This window comes from Rhinolophus sinicus, linkage group LG13, assembly GCF_036562045.2.
Source record: "Rhinolophus sinicus isolate RSC01 linkage group LG13, ASM3656204v1, whole genome shotgun sequence".
NCBI lineage: Eukaryota > Metazoa > Chordata > Mammalia > Chiroptera > Rhinolophidae > Rhinolophus > Rhinolophus sinicus.
In genome coordinates, this window is record NC_133762.1 from 56,394,333 (window position 1) to 56,415,545 (window position 21,213).

General features: G+C 43.3%; 1 protein-coding gene across 2 annotated transcripts in view; it reads left to right on the forward strand.

The window, feature by feature from the left end:
• SLC24A3 (solute carrier family 24 member 3) overlaps window positions 1–21,213 on the forward strand; it is a 503,295-nt gene that overhangs the window by 354,581 nt on the left and 127,501 nt on the right. For both annotated transcript variants that reach the window (XM_019710723.2, XM_074317336.1), the window contains exons 4-6: window positions 7,532–7,606; window positions 10,862–10,946; window positions 11,237–11,340. In XM_019710723.2, coding sequence (XP_019566282.2) covers window positions 7,532–7,606; window positions 10,862–10,946; window positions 11,237–11,340 — 264 coding nt within the window. The remainder of the gene's footprint in view (window positions 1–7,531; window positions 7,607–10,861; window positions 10,947–11,236; window positions 11,341–21,213) is intronic.

Consider the following 21,213-nt stretch of genomic DNA (forward strand, 5'->3'; position numbering starts at 1 on the left):
GACTTTGTACATTTGTATTGCTTCTTTGTTTGGGTTTTGCTTTATTGGTAATAGTAGACTTCTTTTTATTTAGTTAGTTGTTTACTTATTTTAAATAAATTAGAAATCCTGACTTTTTGTTTATTTGTTTTTAAGGAGGGTGCAGCTCACAGTGGCCCAGGTGGGGATCGAACCAGCAACCTTGGTGTTATCAGCACCATGCTCTAACCAACTGAGCTAACCAGCCACCACAGTAGACTTCTTTTTAGAGCAGTTCTAGGTTCACAGCAAAATTGAGCAGAAATAACAGAATTTCTTTATCGCCCCTATCCCCCCACCACAGACACAGTCCCCACTCCCGCCAATCAATATCTTATTCTGTTTTGTTTATTTTCCAGTGGGAACCTTATTTCCAGTGGGTAGCATAGCAGAGAGTTAGAGTGGAATTTCTTCTAAGCAAAGTGACAGACCTGCCCTCAGATGCCAGGAGGTAGAAAGGAGCCCCATCACTTGGCAGTACCCTCAGGTGTCTGAGGGTGCCTTACCACAAGATGTTTGATTGACAGTGGGTATCCCTGCCTCATGCTGCCTCATGCACAAGGCTAATGTGGCTTTCAGTAGCCATCACCCTTGCATAAGACAGCGTGGCAGACCTATTCATTTTTTGTCCCAGTTCAAGCATTGATATTGCAATGTGTTAGATGGAGCTTCTTGCCTTGAAAAGGATCAATATGTAATATTGGAACGTAGTCTTGCAAAACTGGTTTATGGACTTCTAAGTGGCATTGGCTATTTCAGTGAGTTAAATACGTCAGCTACAAACAGCCTATTTAGGTCTAGGTTAATCGACAAGTGTGCGTCTGTATTCCAATAACTGCATCTGGCTGTCCTTTCCAAGATCACTATAAAGCCTGCATATCACTGAATCATCCAAGTCACTCCTCAAAAGAGGTTTTGAGTCCATTGTAATTTGGAAAGGTTGGACGTCATCAAAATGGTGGCGTGAGGTGAGCCTCTGTAAAGTTCCCCTGAAATTTACAACTAATCGAACAACTATAACTCCACAGAGGACTCCATGCACAACAGACAGACAAGATGAAGAGGCCCACTACTGAATTCACCTAAAGGTGGGCGAATTGCACAAGTGGGGGAGGAGGGAAGGGAGAAGTGCGGAGACAGGGCCGCGCGGGCACAGGACGCAGACCGAGCTCAGTGCTCCGAGCTCGCTGCTTCCCGGAACTACCGCAGCTGCAGGAGAGGGAAGAACTCGGACTGCTATGGCTCTGCTTATGGCCCACACGGCTGAGGGGGCAGAATATAACACGGCTGAACGCAACGCTCATGGCAGAGACCTCAGAGAAAAGACTGAGGGAAGAAGGCTGAAAACAGTGGTTTAAGCCCTCACTGCCGGCAGAGAATGAAAGCCTTAGGCACTGAGACGAGCCGCCCCCTCCCTGCCCTCCCAGAGCTTGCCCCACCCCCACCTGCCCGATGCTAGAAGCGGAACAGTAGCAGTGTCAGATCAAAAGAACACAATATTTGCTGTTCTGAGACTGTGGACTACAGAAACAGATTCGCAGCCCAACTAGTTCTGGCAAAGGGGAGGGAGCTGTGGAAGCAGGACCGGCTGTGGTGGTGGTTGCCGCCATTGCTCTGGGCCACTTTTCACAACTCACCCTGCCCCTGTCCCCACCTATCAAGGTGGATCCCTGCAGGAGTAAACAGAACTGCTGAAACATACGGGCTCTGAATCTGGTGCAGGAAGAGCTTTGGAACTTCAAAAGCTCTCCGCATACCCACACGGACACTGCGCCCTCTGACCCAGGCAAACTATTAACAGAGGAGAAGCCCATCTCCCAGGGAATCCCCCCATTGTGTGAGAAGCTGGAATAGTGCAGAGAAAACATAGCACTACCATGTAAGAGAGGAAAAAAAGGCTGTAGTTGGAGAGAAGGTAAAGCATTCTACCAACAAGTACTGAAAAACAAAAGAAAGACCTCTTCCTATCGACCTGTTGCAGAAGCCACTCCTGTAGATGTCTAGGAAGAGAAATAATAAATCAATAATTGCCATGAATAATGAAGGCAACAAGACAGCTCAGAAAGAAAGTGAAAAGTCTCCAGAAAAGGAACTTAAAGATATGGAAATATGTGACTTAAATGACAGAGAATTCAAGATTCCTGTTCTGAAAAATCTCAACGAGGTGCAAGAAAACACAGAAAGGCAGTTTAATGAACTCAGAAACACAATCAAAGAACAAAATAAACATTTTACCACAGTGATTGAAATTTTAAAAAAGAAACAAACAATTTATGGAGATTAAGAACGCAATAGAAGAAAATAAGAATGAAATAACCAGCTAGGGTAGTAGAGGTGACTAGATGGAGGAAAGAATCAGTGACATCATCGAAGATAGAAACCTGGAAATTACACAGATGGAAGAAGAAAGAGACTTGAGACTTAAAAGAAATGAAAGAACTCTACAAGAACTTTCTGACTCCATCAGAAAGAGCAATACAAGAATAATAGGCATACCAGAAGGAGAAGAAAGAGAGAAGGGAACAGAAAGTATATTCAAACAAATTGTTGATGAGAACTTCCCAAACTTGTGGACAGAACTGGATCTTTGAATCCAAGAAGCAAATAGAACACCTAATTACCTCAATCTCAACAGGCCTTCTCCAAGGCACATTGTATTAAAGCTGTCTAAAAATCAATGACAAAGAAAGAATCCTCAAGGCAGCCAGGGAAAAGAAGACGGTAACCTACAAAGGAAAGCCCATTAGATTATCATCAGATTTTTCAGCAGAAACTCTACAAGCCAGGAGGGAGTGGAACCAAATATTCAAACTATTGAAAGAGAGAAATTATGAGCCACGAATAATATATCCAGCAAACATGTCCTTTAGATATGAAGGAGGAGTAAAGACTTTTCCAGACATACAGAAGCTGAGGGAATTTTCTAATACACGACCTGCACGACAAGAAATACTAAAGGAGGCTATTCGGCCACCATCAACAGGGAAAATTTGTGGCAACCAAAACATTAAAAGGGAGAGAGTACAAGCCTGAACCGGAATATGGGAATGGAGAAAGGAAGCGTGCTGAAGAAAATGGAATACTCTAGATATCAACTTTCTTTTACATAAACTTAAGGGTAACCACTCAAAAAAGAAAATCCAGAACTGAAATATATACTGTAATAAAAGAAGAATCAGAGGGAAACATCAGTGAATACCACCACACAGAAATAATAGACAACAACAAAAAGGAAAAGAAACAATGGAGACACAGCCTTACCAGAAAACTAAAGATAGAATGACAGGAAATCCTCACATATCAATAATCACCCTAAATGTAAATGGACTGAACTCACCAGTAAAAAGGCACAGAGTAGCAGATTGGATCAAAAAACTAAACCCAACCATATGCTGTCTCCAAGAGACACATCTCAGCTACAAGGACAAGCATAGACTCAAAGTGAAAGGGTGGAAATTGACACTGCAAGCAAATGATACCCAGAGAAAAATCAAGTGTAGCCATAACGATATCAGATGAAGCAGACTTCAGGGTGAAAAAGGTAACGAGAGACAAAGATGGACATTTCATAATGGTAAAGTGTCCTATACAACAAGAAGACAGCAGTCATCAATATTTATGCCCCCAGTCAGGGAACACTGAAATATACCAAGCAACTACTAACAGAACTAAAGGGAGAAATTGACCAAAACACAATTATACTAGGGGACTTAAATACATCATTAACAGCTATGGATAGATCATCCAAACAGAAAATAAATAATGAAATAGCAGCCCTAAATGACACATTAAATGAAATGGACATAATTGACATATATAGAGTACTTCATCCTAAAACGTCAGACTGTACATGTTTTTCTAGTGTACATGAAACATTCTCAAGAATAGAACATATATTGGGACATAAAATCAGCCTCAGCAAATTAAGAAGATTGAGATCATACCAAGCATATTCTCTGATCACAAGGCTTTGAATTGGATATCAACTGCAAAAAGAAAGCAGGAAAAAACACAAATACATGGAGATTAAACAACATACTTTTAAAGAACGACCAGGTCAAAGAAATTAGAGGAGAGATCAAAAGATACATAAAAACAAATGACAATGAAAATATATCCTAGTAAAAATTTTGGGATGCAGCGAAAGCAGTTTTAAGAGGGAAATTTATATCATTACAAGCCTATCTCAAGAAACAAGAAAACTCCCAAATAAATAACCTCATGTTACACCTTAAAGAACTAGAAAAAGAAGAACAAATGAAACCCAAGGTCAGCAGAAGAAAGGAAATAACAAAAATCAGAGCAGAACTAAATGAAATAGAGAACAAAAAGACAATAGAAAAAATTAATGTGACAAAGAGCTGGTTCTTTGAAAAGATTAACAAAATTGACAAACCCTTGGCTAGACTCACTAAGATAAAAAGAGAGAAGACACTAATTAACAAAATCAGAAATGAAAAAGGGGAAGTTATCACGGACACCACAGAAATACAAAGGATCATCCAAGAATACTATGAAGGACTATATGCCACCAAATTCAATAACCTAGAAGAAATGGACAAGTTCTTAGAAACATATAGCCTTCCTAGGCTGAACCATGAAGAACTGGAAAATCTAAACAGACCTATCACCAGTAACGAAATTTAATCAGTCATCCAAAACCTTCCCAAAAGCAAAAGTCCGGGACCAGATGGCTTCACTAGTGAATGCTACCAATCCTTCAAACTCTAATACCAATCCTGCTCAAACTCTTCCAAAAAATTGAAGAAGAGACAGTACTCCCTAACTCATTTTATAAGGCCAACATTACCCTGATCCAAAACCTGGTAAGGACAACACAAAAATAGAATACTACAAACCAATATGTCTGCTGAATACAGATTCAAATACAACATTAAATTTTTAATTGACATTGTCAAAAAGAAAAAAGAAAAGAAAAAAACACCCCACAGGCAAATAATTTTGTACAGATTTTGAAAAGACCAATAAATAGAAAGTTATTTTTAAGGCTTCTCTGCATTTCAGGCTTCCCAGGCTCCTCAGAGAGTAGAAAAGTGTAAAACAGAGTTGCTACCTCTCCAATCTCCCACCACCTATAAAAATCACACAAGAAATCCAAATTCAAGGTGGGCGAATCAGAAAATATGGATAGGAATTTTAAAATACAGATGGAATCACACCAACCAAAGGAGAAACTATTTTGATTTATGGCCTTACAAACTCTATATTTCCATATACACTTATGTAAGTGTGTGTGTGCATGTATGTATTCCTATACATAGGTAATTTAACAACAAAGAGATTGGACACACTATTTTATAACACTTTTTATTTAGCAATGTAGTATATATACCTTTCCTTGTCACTAAATATGGACTTACATAATCCCTTTTAATGGTATTTCATTGAGTTATAAATTATAGTTTGTATAACCCATCCCCTATGATATATTTTGTTAGGTTTGATAATTTATTATAGTCAGCATTTTGGAAAGAATATGCCTGGTACATGTGTTTTTATCCACTTGTCTGGTATTTCCACAGAATCAAGTATTAAAATGTACTTTAGAATCTTACAATCTGGTTGAAGAGACAAAACATATACATGTAAAAAAGAAAACAAGCTCATAAAAAGGGGTGGGTGTATAAATTATTGCTCCAGCCAAGAGTCAAAAGCCAGAGGTATCATTTCATGCTCGGTTTGCTACATGAGGCTTCATGAAGGACAGTTGTGATAGAAACTCATCTCAAATCAACTTAAGTGTAAAAGGTGTATTATCACCTCATAACATTGGAAAATATACTTTGGTTTCAGACTGAGCTGGGTCCAGAGTTCACATGGGACATTGGGCACGTGAGTGTGTGCGCGCGCCGCCTGTCCCAGCTCGGTTTCGGCTTCTTACTGTGTGAGCTGCATTCTCCAGCAAGCTCTCTATTGATAACCGCTGCCTTCAGCAGCTCCAGACTCAGGTGGTATTTATATTGCATAAGGAGTGAAATCTTCTTCTCCCGCTTTGCCATTGATCCCTGCTTGGTCCCTTGCAGACCTTTTGCCCACCTGCCACTGTGTGAAGGGAAGGAGGTATCCTGGTGGCTAGGCTGAACCATGTGCCTATGCCCTGTGGTCTGGGAGGTGGGCGATGTGTGACTGAAGGTCCTTCCCATGAAGCAGTTCTCAAGAGGAAAAGATGCTGGATGGTGAAAAATGAAAGAGATGATGGAAAAATGGAAGAGGATTCTGGAACTTAAAGGATGAGTGACTGCATCCATTAGCTGATTTGGGATGCAAGTAACAGGGGACCTCCAAATCAAACTGTTCTGTTTGCCAGTGTGTTATGTTATGAAGTCCAGAGTCAGGGTGGGCTCTAGTACCACATGCTCAATGGCTCAGTGATGTCATTAAGTTGACTGAGGGTCAACTTCATCTCAAATCAGATTTCCCTCAATATGGTTGCCAATGGCAATCAGAACTTCCAGCCTCCTTATTCACATCCAAAACTTGAGGGTGAGAAACAGCTCCCTCTGGCAAGGACTATAAAGCCTTTCCTGTCATCTGATTGGGACAGCCTAGGTCTTATGTCCACCCCTGAACAAATAACCTTCACTAGGGACTACTACATACTGATTGGCCAATCAATATCTACTCCTGGAAGAAAGGATGAGGTCACCTTCTACATGGAGTATGGTGGATATGTGAATGAAACTGGGGTCCCATTAAAAGGACTGAAGGATAGAGGCTGGGTGGTTGGCCAACAATGGAATCCAAATCAGTTGTCATTAGTTAGAAAGGAAACATGCAGTTGAATAAGGTAAAGAGGTGAGTTAGGGCAAAAAGGTAGAATTCCAGGGAATGTCTGGGTCACAGCTGATCAAAGATGTGGAAGGAAGATTACAGAGGCTGTCCTACAGGAAGAAGAGCCTAAACAAGCTCTTTTGGAAATATTCATTTATTTCTTCATTGCACATATATTGAGCATCTACTATGCGCCAGGCTCTGTGCTGAGTGCTGGGGATAAATGAGATATAGTTTATGACTGCGTGGACTTCTAGTGGGAAGACAGACAGAAAACAAATTAATTTCACACAATTTATTTAAAAAAAAAAGTAAGATAAGGGGATGGGAGAAATGGGAGGAAGGAGAGTCCAAGGCCTCTTGCTTAGGTTGATGTTGAACCAGGAACCTGATGGAGTGATCTGGGGAGAGCGTGTCCTCAGCAGAGGAAACAGCATGTGCAAAGGCTATGGGGCAGGTATCAATGACATGTTTGGGGAACAAGGAGGTAGATAAGAGGGAGAGTGGTAGGTGATAAGGTCAGAGAGGAGGGGTAAGATCATGTAGGACCTCGCAGACCTTGCAAAGACTTTGTTCTTACTCTGAGTAAGATATTTAATTCATGATGACAGAGGATGTTATCAAAACAGAGGGTGGCCAGACCCTCAGCCCATGGCTCTGCTCAGACTCTGAATTTAATCCCTTCTCCAATTTAATTATTTCTCCTCTCATTCTCTTCCAGGCCATGTACATGTTCTACGCGCTTGCCATTGTTTGTGATGACTTCTTCGTCCCCTCCTTGGAAAAGATCTGTGAGGTACGTGCCTTGATTCTCAGCATGTCTGAGCTGGGCACTGGGACTGCTCCAACCTCCTTGAGGTCCTGGGGAGCCCTCCATGCAACCTGGGACGGGAACAGCAGGCATCAGGGAGCTTCAGATTGATGAGCAATATTAGCACAGAAGCTCCATCAGTCTGCTTAGACTTTCAGGACACCCATCCAAAGTCAGGCCCAAGGCCAGCTCTCCCTGCTCCATGTGGCCATAACTCATGATGCTATTTGTGTTCTGCTTCCAGTTTTCTTTTTCTCTTTTAGATTCTGCTGTTCTTTTCTTGCTACCACTTTCTCCACCTTCCTCTCCTCTATTCCCTTCTTCTATTCCTGTAACCCTCCTTTGGTGATTCGTGGGCCCTTGTAGAGTGAGAAATCTTCAGCCACACAGGTCCTTCACCCTTCCTTTCTGTATATGTACAGAACTGCTCCAAGCAGAGGCCTGAAAGGCGAGGAGATTAAAGGACTGGCCACAGACACCGGGAAAGGGACTCTTCGAAATCAGCCTAGTGACACCAGGCTGAATACCAAGTTAAATCCCTTTCATCAGAAAATATTCGTCATACCTAGAATTCTTTCATTCTCTTGCTCTTTCCTGTCTGTCTATTTTGAAATGTAGTTTCCTGTATCTGGAAGCTTTCCGTTTTACTTTATTTTTATTCAGAATCTATTTTCAGAAAGGGGTCTCCTCCAGACACAACTCCCATCTGGAACTCAAGTTTCTTTGTGTAGTTCTCAAACTTTACCATCCCTCCTCCTTTTCTTCCATCCCTCCCCCACATCTGATTCATTACATCTTGGGGCCAGCAGGGGACAGAAGTTGCCTTTGTAATAAGTTCCCAAGTGGTGCTGAAGCTGCTGGTCCAAAATCACACTTCGAAAACCACCAACTGAAGCATTTTCCTCTATCTTGGAAGACTGTTAGTTTTGTGTACTCAAAATAATGAGAATCGTTCCACAATAACCCCAAGAGTGGGTTCCTTTATACAGTGAAAGAAGGAGTGAGGTAGTATCTGAGGTGGACAGTGAGTGGGTGTGAAAGTCCTTCATCCAAAATGATTTAACCTGAGAACAGGGTCACCTACCGTATGTGGAAGAGGAGGAAGCACTGATGCCCCGTCTTTGGGGTCATTTGTGATCTCTGAAATACCTCCACTTGGTGGTTTATTCTTCATGCAAAGCAAACTAATCTCTCATTTTCCACACAATGTTTGTTTTTAAATAGCAAAGACCCCCTTCTAGAATTGTGCACACAATTGTCACGATGTGTTCTACTCAACTGAGGAACCCGTAGAACCTATGAGCACACCCCCTTGGGGAGGAATCAAGATGAAACACAGCTTGGTCCTTGCCATCCACAGGCTGTAGGGTGCAGAGCAGCTCCCAAGTGATACACACTGGGGGCTGGACGAAGTGCCAGGAAATTGGGAAGTGCAGAGAGAGAAAAGGGGAGGGAGCGATTGAATCAGCCAGGGAATCAAGGAAGGACTAGTGCAGGGGCCAGATTGGAGCAGCCCTTGGAGGGAGAGTCTCAGTGACAATACGTTTCAAGGAAGGGTATTTGAGCAGAAGACTGAGCCATAGACCCAAGCGGCGTAACCTAGGACATGTGGGGAGCCTGGAGAATGCCAGGCTGAGGCCTGAGGAGTTCAGTGCTCAGGAGGGAGGTGGGAAGGCTTTTGATGACTAGGATCTATCTGGTAGATGGAAGGAGTCCAGATGCAGGAAGACCCCTCACTGGTGATTCTAAGCATCCGTGAGATGTTGCTAGAGCTGAAGTGTGTTAGGGATGAAAGAGGAGGGGATGTAAGGAGATAAGGAGGCTGAAGAAAACTGATTAGTTGAAGATGAGAGAGAAACGAGATGATCCCAAGGTGTGGACCCCACAACTAATGTCCTATCATAGAGCGTGAGCTGGAGAGGACATGGCAGTGCAAGGCTCACAGCTCACGGCAAGTGGCACGTCTTGGCAAACCACCCAAGGAGTGTGAGCTCTGCCTTAAGTGACCTTCCCACAGACTCCTGCCTCTGGTGAGACAGGATGCCAGCTTCCCTCACAACCACATCTTTCAACTTGAGGTATCAGCACCTGCATCTTAGGGTCTCTTCAGAACCCCGTGTGAAGTTTACATGTGTAGTCGAGAGCAAAGGAACTCCAGGACTCCAGCTCAAAACGCTCCCTTGCAGTAATTGTGGGGCTGTGGAGCCAGTGGCCTACACCGAGGTCATGCTGCCCCTCCATGGCTGAACAAGGAAGTACAGCTGCTGGTGCCACTGGGAAGAGGGACAGTGTCATTCAAGACTCATGTCTCCTGCTGAGACGTCAGGGGGAACTGGTTATTTACTGACAGCCAGCAGCTTACTTTCTGAATCATGAGTGAATGCAGAAAATCTGACCACACTAACCAGTCTCTAATATGTATTATATTTGTCTTGTCTTCTTACAAATCATCCTTGGATTAACAAGCAGGGTAACCTGGAGAGTTTGTTGTGCAGATGTCTTGGCAGCGCTGATGCCTTTTCACTTTCTCCTCACCCCCACTCTCCCTCAAGCCTGCATTGAGGATGAGGATTAGGTTTCAGGAGGGTGACCCTCTCCAACCCCAAAGCCTCCATAGCCTCTTAGAATCAAGGCTCGCAAGCCTGGTTACCATGAGCCTAATTTAGCCTGAGATCAGCATAGTATTGAAAAAAATCAGGATATTTTGCATAAAAATGTGGATTTTATCTCTTAAAAATAAGAATATATGGACCGAAGGAGACTAGACTTCAGGTGGTAGGCAAGCAGTAGAGTACACAGATGTCATCTTATAAAGATATACACCTGAAATGTACAAAATATTATTATTAACCAATATCACCCCAATAACATTAATTAAAAATAAGAATATTTGGTCACTCCGAGGGAACTGAGTGGTGCTGACTTTAGAAAAGAGGCAAATGCCCACTAAGCCTCGCTGCCCACTCCACTCCTCTGTTATCTGCACAGCCCCTGGGGGCATTTGGGTTGGGGACCCATAGATCTTGTCAAGAGCAATTCAAGTGGACATGCAGCCCTGTCCTTGATCCTGTCCCTCAAGGAAGACAATGAGCGGAGTTGTGGCCCTGGGAGGAGGGTGGTTCGGGCAGCACTGGCCTAGCTCTGAGAGGAGGAGGAGGAAGGACTAAGCTTGGGACCTGGGAGGCACAGGGTCCCCAGGGGAATTTGACTCACCTGTGCTTTGTCCTTGCTCCTCTGTAGCGCCTGCACCTCAGTGAAGATGTGGCTGGGGCCACGTTCATGGCAGCGGGCAGTTCGGCCCCAGAGCTGTTCACATCTGTCATAGGTAGGTGATGACCTGGAATCATCTCAGCCCCGCCCTTTCTGAAGGACAAGGGCTCTGTGGTTGTTGTTAATGGTTATTTTATTGAAGTGATGCTTTCACTCTGCATGGACATGTCCCAGACCCAATGCCAACGCTCCCACGGGACAGTGTCCCCAGTGCACATTAGTGAGCTCTCTCCAATCCTTGACTGTTTCCTGTAGATCCTATGAACAGTCTAACTAACTCCCCCAAACCCACCTTGGAATGCAACTGGCCACAACAGCCAGGCTGACGTTGGGTTTGTGTTTCAGGCGTCTTCATCACCAAGGGCGACGTGGGAGTTGGGACCATCGTGGGCTCAGCGGTGTTTAATATCCTGTGCATCATCGGAGTCTGCGGGCTCTTCGCTGGGCAGGTAAGAGTGACATCAGAACGTGGCACCTGGAGACAGACGGTGTGGAGATGAGGCAGGGACAGTCTGGCAGCATAGCCAGCGTGAAGGCCAGTAATCTTGCAGTGATGATGTGGGATCTCATGCTCCAGAGGCTGGCCCAACTGGACATGGAAACACTCAGGCACCATTATTTGGTCTCTGTGTTGATGGAATATAGAGTGCGCAGGTCCATGTAAATAACTAATCAGCCTGAAGATGTGGGCCATGAGCTGAAGGTGTCACACTCATTTCCATACGTAACTGATCTGAACTGGAAGACCTAGAACAATTTTAGGTATGCTTTTGCATCAGTGGAAATAGAGTAACTTAAAAGACTAGGCTGGTAGACAGGAAACAACAGAGATTTTATTTTCTGCTAAAAACCATTTGCAGTTGTCATAGTTTAGGACCCCATCTTTCTTTATCTGTAGTGATCAAGCATTTTATTTACATGTTCACTTTAGCTTACTTTTGGAGTTCTGAGGAGCTTTGCATACCTGCATTTTATCTATGGAGACTCTTCCATTGCCAGTGGGTATCATGGGGTCTCTGTGCTTTATGAACTCTGGTGTGTGTTTCGGAAAGTCTTGGTAAGAAACCTGGAAGTCACCAAAGTGAGGCTGCCAGGCATCCATGGCGTTGCAGCGGCAACTGAGGGTTTGCAGCCATCCTGCTAACTCTCATGCCCTAGTTTCTTTGTAGGAATTTTATTCAGAAACAACACAGTCTTAAGCTGTCTGCCCAAATACCCAGGACTCTTTTTCTAGGAAAAGTGACTTCTAGAAGCCCATCGAGGGTGCCCCACTTGCAGTATTGAGATTCCTAGTGGCCCTAACCAGCTCCCTCACTATGGAGGATACAGGGTCCTGAAAGAAGTGGCTGGTTGGTTTGAAGGGCTAAAGGAAGCTGTAAACCTTCTTCCACACTCTTTTCCAGGCCCCTCTGTCATTCGATCAGTGGGCCAGGGGCACCCAGTGCTGCCATCTCTCTAACTCAGACTAGAGTGGCTAACGCAGGGTGCACTCTACCACACTACTGCTATTCTCCACTGCCTGTTTTTTCCTGCCACCATCTTTGTGCCCATTTATTTGTCTGGGTAACTTAGTGGGTTTGTTGCTTATGGGTGACAGGCAGAGGGACACATGGATGTTATCAGGAGTTGGCTCCAGTGCCCACAAGTGGACAGTTACTTCTGTCCACACATGCTTATTGAGGTTCTGCCCAATTTGCTAGACTGAACATTTTCTTTCTTTATCTTTTTGGTCAGTTATCTCTCATCTTAGATTTTGTGGTGTTTTTCTGATCTTCTATAAATTTTAGTACAAAAAAATTCTCCATCTTTGCCTTCACTGCCATTTACACTCCCCTGGCTTGCATCTGAGTTGGAGATGGGCCGTCACATCCGGCAGAAGGGCCTGTTGCTATTAGTACTCTCTTAATTAGCATTGCCACCACTCGCTTATGATTATTAGTCTGGGTATTATTAGTGTTGTCATCAGTTCATTAGTCATTTGTACCTGAAGCTTGATGCAAAGGCAAGCCCAAAGAGGGAGACATAATGGAAGGAAATGAAACAAATGACTGGGACGTGTCTAGTAAATGCCATGCAACTAATTACATATGAAGTGGCTTGAATACATTTGTGTTTCACAATTTATTAGCAATGCAGTTAATCATTGGCATGGGTAGAACACCTGCTTAAAAGGCAGATTGCTTCCTGAACTTTAGCAAGTGCTGGTATCCGTCACTTTACCCTTCTGGAAAGTCTTTGCCAAGCTCATGTCACAGCCCTGCAGTAATCGTGGAGAGAAGTAGCAACCACAATGATGTTAGAAGTAGCCCATGTGATGATTCTGGGTGCCAACCCTTCCTTCTCTTTCCTTGTCCTGTGCCCACTTGAAGAGTTCCAAAGCCACCCAGCTCTCTTCATCAGGACGCTGCAGAATCCTTGAAGTCTGCAAAATGATGTTTAGGAAAGAACATGGACCCAAGAATCAGATTGGCCTGGGTCTGAATACTGAGTCTGCCATTTGCTGGCTGTGGAAATTTGGAGAAGTTATTTCACCTCTTTAAGCCTTGGTTCTCTCATCTATAGAATGGATACAAGTGCACACACCCCATAGCATCACCATGGTAATGAAACACAACATGTTTAGCAGTTAACAGCACCAGGTCCATGCAGTAAATGCTCAACAAAAGTTAGACATCCTTATCAGCTCTCAGAAGGATAGCGATCCCTGGGGCTCTCGCGTCCAAATTCCATCCTAGGTCACTGCAATAATTTAACCAACTAGTTGGCAGAACTTATAACTAACCAGTGGAAATGCAGCAGGATGTCCAGTGGCAAAGGAAGGCAAGGTCAGGGAAAAGGTCTTCTAAATGAAAATCCACATGAGGAGATGTTGATAGAAGAAAAACCTCAGAAGACTGGTCCTGACCTGTGTACTGTCTGATAAGTTGGAGGTAAAGAAAAATCAGTAATGCCCACTGCCTGACATACTAATCCTCCCTCCCAGGCACTGGAGCTTGTATAGCAGCACATTCCAGCAAAGGATGGATATTTGCAATTGAACTGATTAATAAATCCAGTCATGGGTCTCACTTAGCATTGTTATTTATATTGCTTCGTACTTTCATTTGGCTGTGAGAATTACTAGCGAGTGCCCATGGGCCTCTCTCTAATGTATTCCAGCATGAAAGGCTGCTTGTGACCAAGTGTGTTACCCATCTGAAATTAAAGTAATTAAACCGTAAGGTTCCTGTCTCAATTAGGGTTTTGATGAATTCGATGTAATTAAATATCTGCTGTATTTGCAGTTTGCTAACATACCCAGTGCTTCGGTGTTTGCCTAAGGTGCTTTGGGGAGTTTTATGGGACAAGAAGGAAATTGCTTCTTAGAAAGTGGCTTATAGAGTGGTTCTTGGCATCCCTGCAGGATATCATAGGGCTGTGGGTCTGCAAGCTTTCTTTATTTAAAAAAAAAAAAAAAATAGTAACAACAAAGAGAGAACACCAATTTATGGTAATTTTGTAAAACAATGCACTTATGAATTTAAATCCACCATCTAGAGCATGTTAAGCTTTAAAGACATAACCACAAACAGAGAGTAAACAGTTTAACTGCATCCCAGATTAGGACTCTCCTATTGCAGTTATTACAGGCCGGCAGATGGCTCCAGTTTGTAGAGAAGAGAGCTTTCAGCAGCGGCTCTCCTGGCATCCTCCAAATGTTCACTGGCGCGGTCCATCTGATCTTGGCTGGGCTTGCCCTTCTGTCCATGCTGGCCCCTTTACACAAACCCGAGCAGCACTCAGAGATTGCACATCTGAATTGAAACCTGCCTTCGATTGGGTCCCCCCAGAAGGAGAATCTAAGTAATAATTCCAAGTTCAAGTAGGTTGTCTAAAAGGTGATCCCAGGACATGTCTGCTGGGAAATGGGGATGTGAGACAAGGAAGAGAACGCAGGCAAGGAAAGCGTGTTAGCAAGCAAGCTACCAGTGTGCACAGCTGAGACTCACTCTGGGGACCTGGGAGACAGTGTAGAACATGGACCTCTAAGTTATCTCCCTCCAGGGGAGGGAAGCGGGGGTGTTTCTCCACCAACCTCCAACAATCATTGTGTAAGGACTACTCCTGAGAAACATTAAGTCCCTGACATTCCAGCTTACTGGGCACAGGTAGAGTGAACTTTGGCGCCCAGAGAAAACCCCCAACAAAGGGACAAAGCTGGCTGGCCATCGGAAGGACCTGAAATGGTAAAGGTGAGCAGAGATGAGTGGGGACCATAAAGCATTTGCTACAAACTCAAGACTAAACCCTTAAAAGTAAGCCTCTCTCCAACTCCCTTGGATGAAACAAGCATTGGTACCAGGCTAACTACTAAGCATTCAGGGCCACAATACCTTTCATTTGGGGAATGTCCTCTAATGTTAGAAATAACAGCTACCATTCCCAGCACTTTCTCCTTCCAGTTAGGACACAGAAAACCTTAGCTTTCATGGGAGCTCCAAAAAAATCTGGATAATATAAAAATAATTCTTATCTATGGGACTATCAAAGAACAGTGGAAGCTAGAAAGGTTTGATAAATTGATCTCCAGAGAGAGGACCCTCCATAAGTGACCTGTGAGACCTGGCAGGTCTGGATGCGGGGAGAGCAAAAGGCTGCTCAAGACCCAGAACTTTACTGGATGGCGATAAAGCCAACTGAGTTACTGGCAGTAGTCGAGGTAGCTTTGGATATACTGGAGTCTGACAGACTATCAAGTACAATAATTTGCTTAACACCACAGTCCTCTCCACCCCACCCCAATTTGCTGAGAATAATGAAGCAAAAGCATGACTGATAAGTAGAAAGAAATCATTCATCCGCCCATCTCCCATAGTCTCCCGATATCTGAAATTGAGGAATCCAAAAGGGTCACATGGAGTCCCCAATCAAATCCTGGTAAGAACTGAGAGACTAGCCCTTCCATAGGAAGCCAGGGGGTGGGGAGTGTGGGTTGGGGGTTGTGCTGGCCAGAGGTGAGCTGCAACCCATCCCAAGCACATGAACCCTTGCTGAAATCTGAATAATCACCTCCTCACTTTAGCCAACTGATGACAGAAGAGCGTGAAATTTCTGGAGGAAGAAACCTTATTATTCTTCAATTCTCACTCTTCTTTTCTACATAATTTCCAGGATGCAATAATAAGTTATAAAGAGACAGGAATAGGACTTACAACTCAGGAAAAACACCAACAGAAGCAAATCACAGATGATCCAGATACAAGAATTAGCAAGAAAAAAATTTTAAACATCTGTCTTAATAGGAAAGACGGGAAGACTAAATGAAGGGATGGGTGAGTTCAGCAGAGAAATTGAAAAAAATAAGAAAAATCAGACAGAAATTATATATTAAGAAATAATAATAGCTACCATTTATTAAGTTTCTCCAACGTGCAGGTACTACACTAGATGACTTATAAATATCTGTAGAAATACACCCACTGAATTTTAAGATAGTTTTATCCTCATTTATAGACAAGGAAATGGGTACCTGGGGACAGGGAGGCTATCACGATGTGGTTAAGCCTGGATCTGAGCCCACAGCTGCTGACTATAAAATCCATTCTCTTTCTACATAGGGAACCTATGATTTAAGAATCTCCAAATGTTATTATTGCATTATTATGCTTATTCCTAGTGTTTATGTGTTCTTTAGAAGTGTTGAGTCTAGCAACTGGGGCAATGCAAAGAATGGACACATCAGTACAATGGTGGTGACCCAAGAGGAATGTTAGAAGTACTCAGTCCAACCAATGCTCAGCTAGAAGCTTCTCTCATAATCAGAAGGTGTCGTCCACCACTGGGCTTGCACTTCTACCAAACAGATGAAGGATTCAGGCTAATAAACACAGTGAGAGACCACAGACCACCCCGATTTACCCTGTACACCTTGGTTCCTGCCTTATTATTCCCCAGACAAAACCTAACATATCACCTGTGTTCCAATTCTGAGAAGCATCCAGTTTGCCCAAGAGGCTGGGGACTGAGAACAGGCAAGGCTGAAAACCCACACTACTACTGTGTTTCCCCGAAAATAAGACCTAGCTGGACAATCAGCTCAAATGTGTCTTTTGGAGCAAAAATTAATATAAGACCCAGTATTATATTAATTATATATTATATTATATTATATTATATTATATTATATTATATTATATTATATTATATTATATTATATTATATCCAGTCTTTTCTTATAGTAAAATAAGACTGGGTCTTATAATAATTTTTGCTCCAAAAGACGCATTAGAGCTGATTGTCCAGCTAGGTCTTATTTTCGGGGAAACACAGTAGTTGCCAAACCTAAAAATAGGCACTGGAGGCCTACTGTCCACCCTAGAGAGGGAAGTGAAAGTGCAAGGAAGAGAACAAGTGACCATGAAGAAATCACAAGATCAAGTACAGCTGAAGACTTTACCCAGGAAATGGGGTCCTCTAATACTTGATCCGGTGAGGAGCAAGAGAGGAGAATTTGTGGTGCAAGAGTCAAGTCCAAGGTCAGGTCCAGCTGGAGCAGTCCTGGATTCTATCACATTCCAGTAAAACAGAGTTTCTTCTGGTGTCATCTACAGGCTGCCTGCCTCAGGAGGACCTTGTTAGAAGGCAGACCCCCAACCCCAGTCCAGAACAACTGAATCAGAACAGCAGCCATACCTACTAGAGTCCCATCTGTACGCTCAGCTCTGCTCGGATTCCTGGACCATGCTTGGCCTTAGACAAGAAGCGACCCTCTGGGCAGTTGGCCCAGGCTGAGTCTTCCCTTGATACCCCCGTCCTAAAACTGGCTTTCTGCCTGAGGCTCTCGCTCTCACTGTCCCCTGGCAGTTTCTTTTCCCTGGTCATCACCCCCTCGTCCCTGCAAGGCCGGGTCCTGACAGGACCCCACACCTGATCTTCCTCTGACAGACACTGTTTCTAGCCCAGAGTCCAATTAAGGTCACCCACCCAGCTCTACACTGCGTCATCTTGATGGCCTTTGAATCCTCATCCCAGATCTCTGTGTTGGCTTTGACTTTGGCTCTCAGCACTTGTTTCTGGTTTGTTCTACCTCCTTGAAATGATCTCTGGAAATCAGATCCATTCTTGGACTCAAATCTAGATTAGTTAAGAGGCTTTCAGTTTCAGGTAACAAAAAAAAAAACCCAACTCTAATCAGCTTCTTAAATAAAGAGAATTTATTGGTGTCACTGAAAGAACATGTGGACATCAGGCATGGTTTAATCAGGGCTCCAGCCTCATTTGCTGTGATTCTCTAGTCACTAGCCTCCACTGACACCTTCCTCCAATTAGTTTTCCTTCATAGCAAAAAAAAAAAAAGGAAAGAAAGAAAGAAAGAAAGAAAGAAAGAAAGAAAGAAAGAAAGAAAGAAAGAAAGAAAGAAAGAAAAAAAAAAGAAAAGCCTATAGCAGTTTCAGGCCTCATATACACATTCCACATTGACCAGGAAAGAAAAAGAGAATGTTTTCCCACCCACCCATGCCACCCTTCATTCCCTACCTGGTATCATCAATAAAAAAAATCTGATTCAGCCAACTTAGGTCACCTGACCATCCTTGAACCAATCACTGTGGCAAAGGAACTTCAGTTACCCAAATGACTTAATCAAGAACCACCCACCCATTTTCTCCTCACCAGAGCAAAGAATGTGATCAGTTCCACCTTAAATACATAGCTTTTATCCCTGGTTATCATATGAAGCAGATAAATGACTACAGGACAAAGCCTGTGCAGTATCATGTACTCCCTTGATGGCTGCTTTTCCTGGGCTGGTATGACACAAATGATAACATGCACACAGATCCATCGTAGGTCTTTGTGTGGACATGTGCTTTCATTTCTTTGGGGTAAATAACAGGAGTAGGATTGCCGGGTCATATGGTGAGTGTGTTTATAAGAAACTGCCAACGGTTTTTCTTTATTTTTTATTGAAAGTATAGTTGACATATAATATTGTATTAGTTTCAGGTGTACAATGTAGCAGTTCATCATCTATATACCTTATGATGTGATCATCACAGTAACTCTAGTAACCATCTATCACCATACAAAATTATGATGATGTTATTGACTATTATCCCTACGTATGTACCACATCCCCATGACTTATTTATTTTATAACTGGAAGTTTGTACCTCTCATTTGCCTTCACTTGTTTCATCTATCCCCCCACCATCAATTTGTTCTTCGTATCTGTGAGTCTGTTTCTGTATAGTAGCTGAATGGACAAAGATGTTAAACAATGGAATATTATTCAGCCTCAAAAAGAATGAAATTTTGCCATTTGTGACAACATGGATGGACTTAGAGGGTATTATGCTAAGTGAAATAAGTCAGAGAAAGACAAATACTGTATGATTTCACTTATATGTGCCAACACTTTTTTCAAAGTGGCTGAATAATTTCTATGATTCAGCTGCTCCGCATCCTCACCAGCACTTGGTATTATCAGCTTGTTTTGAATTCTTTTTTTTTTTTTTTAACTTCAGCCATTCTAGTAAGTGTGAGTGGTACCTCACTGTGGTTTTAATGTGCACTTCCTTGATGAGTCATGATGTTGGGCATCTTAAGGGCTTACGTGTCATTCACCTGTCTTCTCTGGTGGAGATTCTGTTCAAATCTCTGCCTGTTTTTTAACTGGAGTTTTTGTCCTCTTATTCCATTCCAGGAATTCTCTATATTATTACTAATTATCCTCCTAAGACATTCTGTCCAATTCATTCCATTTCCAAATCAATAAATACTAAGAGTCTTAGATGCGATTTAAAGTGATCACAACAATGTCTTATTAGTTTTATGGGGTTTGCAAGAGACGTTCTCAGGAAAAGCAGTCTTCAATTGTGTGGGAGAAAATGAAGAGGTCACTTCTCTTTTGTCCAATGGACCTGGGTGTGGCAGTCACTGAGATCTGAGACACATCATTCCAGAACTGGGAGGAGAAAGCAGGCAGCTGGGCATGAACATTCCTTCCATGTAATTAAGTCTCACGTTGCTCCTTGAAAGTGAGCAAAGAGGATGAAGTTTCAGGTCACTATCTACGTCCTGGAAAAGCTGCTCTTCATGCTGGCGAGGACTTGAAGTGTACAAGGAGCCCAGAACTTACAACCATTGCAGCTGAGCACCGCCGCAAGAAAAGAGTCCATATTCTGGTCCAAATGTCGTTTCTTTTTATGATCATGTCCGGGTGGACACAGCACCCCCATGTTGCCTCTAATTACAGCCCTCTCCCCACAAGTAGGTGACTCTGGGGTGAAAAGGTGACATAGTGAGTGCAGAAGCCTGTCTGGCTGGCAGATGCTTGTTGCCTTTCTTGTTTCTCCTCAACAACCCCATCTGTAGTCTTCACCCTGTGCCAGGTACTGTTCTCACAGCTTTACATACACTAACTTCTATGATCCTCACAGGAGCACACTGTTTTTACAAAAGAGGAAACTGAGGCTCTGAGAGGCTAAGTAACGTGTCAGTCACAGAACAAACAAGTTGAGAGGCTTTTAAGCTGCAGGGGTCCAGCAGAGCACAAAAACTGTAAGGCGTGTCTCACGCCAAGCTCAAAGAGTACACTTATGCCACAGGCCTCATACATTAAGCCCCCTCCATACTGTGGCCAGCCTTCCCGTTCTTTCACAGCCCAGCACCTTCCCGTCACCATAAAACCTGCCTCAGCAAGTAAGCGGAAGACCATGATCATGTGAAGAGCAAATGGTGGGCCATCAAATGCCTCCTTCACTTCCAACTGAAATGTGTGTGTGGCGTCTGCTGAGCTTACATTCAACTCTGGCATCTTGGGCCCCACACGTCCAATCCTGAGCTCCATGAAAGCTGCCATTGGACCCAGGCATGGACCCAGGCACTCCCAGCACCAACACACTTGCCTTTTATTCACAGGCAGAGCCTGCATATAAAACTAAGGGAGGTGAAGAATTCAAGTCATGGTCTTCTAACTCCACACCAGGCAAAAAGTCATTGGAAAGCTTCCTGTGATAAAAGAGAATACATAATGTTAGCAAGTCATGAAAGTGTATATGTAGCAGGACAGAGAAGGCTACTACCATCTTTTCCCTCAGCAGGGTGTCCACCAGAGTCCTCACTTGTCTTACCTCTCATCACCCTCACACTCAGAGGGCACTGCATGGGCTATGACAGACAGACCAGACAGACTTTATGCTTTGGGTCCAAGCAGCTATGGTCAGATTGTCCATGACATGAGCCATAACCAGCACATGAGGCCTAAGGCTATCCAGTACTTAAAATGACAAGCCTGTCTTTGTACAACAATGTTAATTAATGGTGGCTCTCTCTTCCAATTG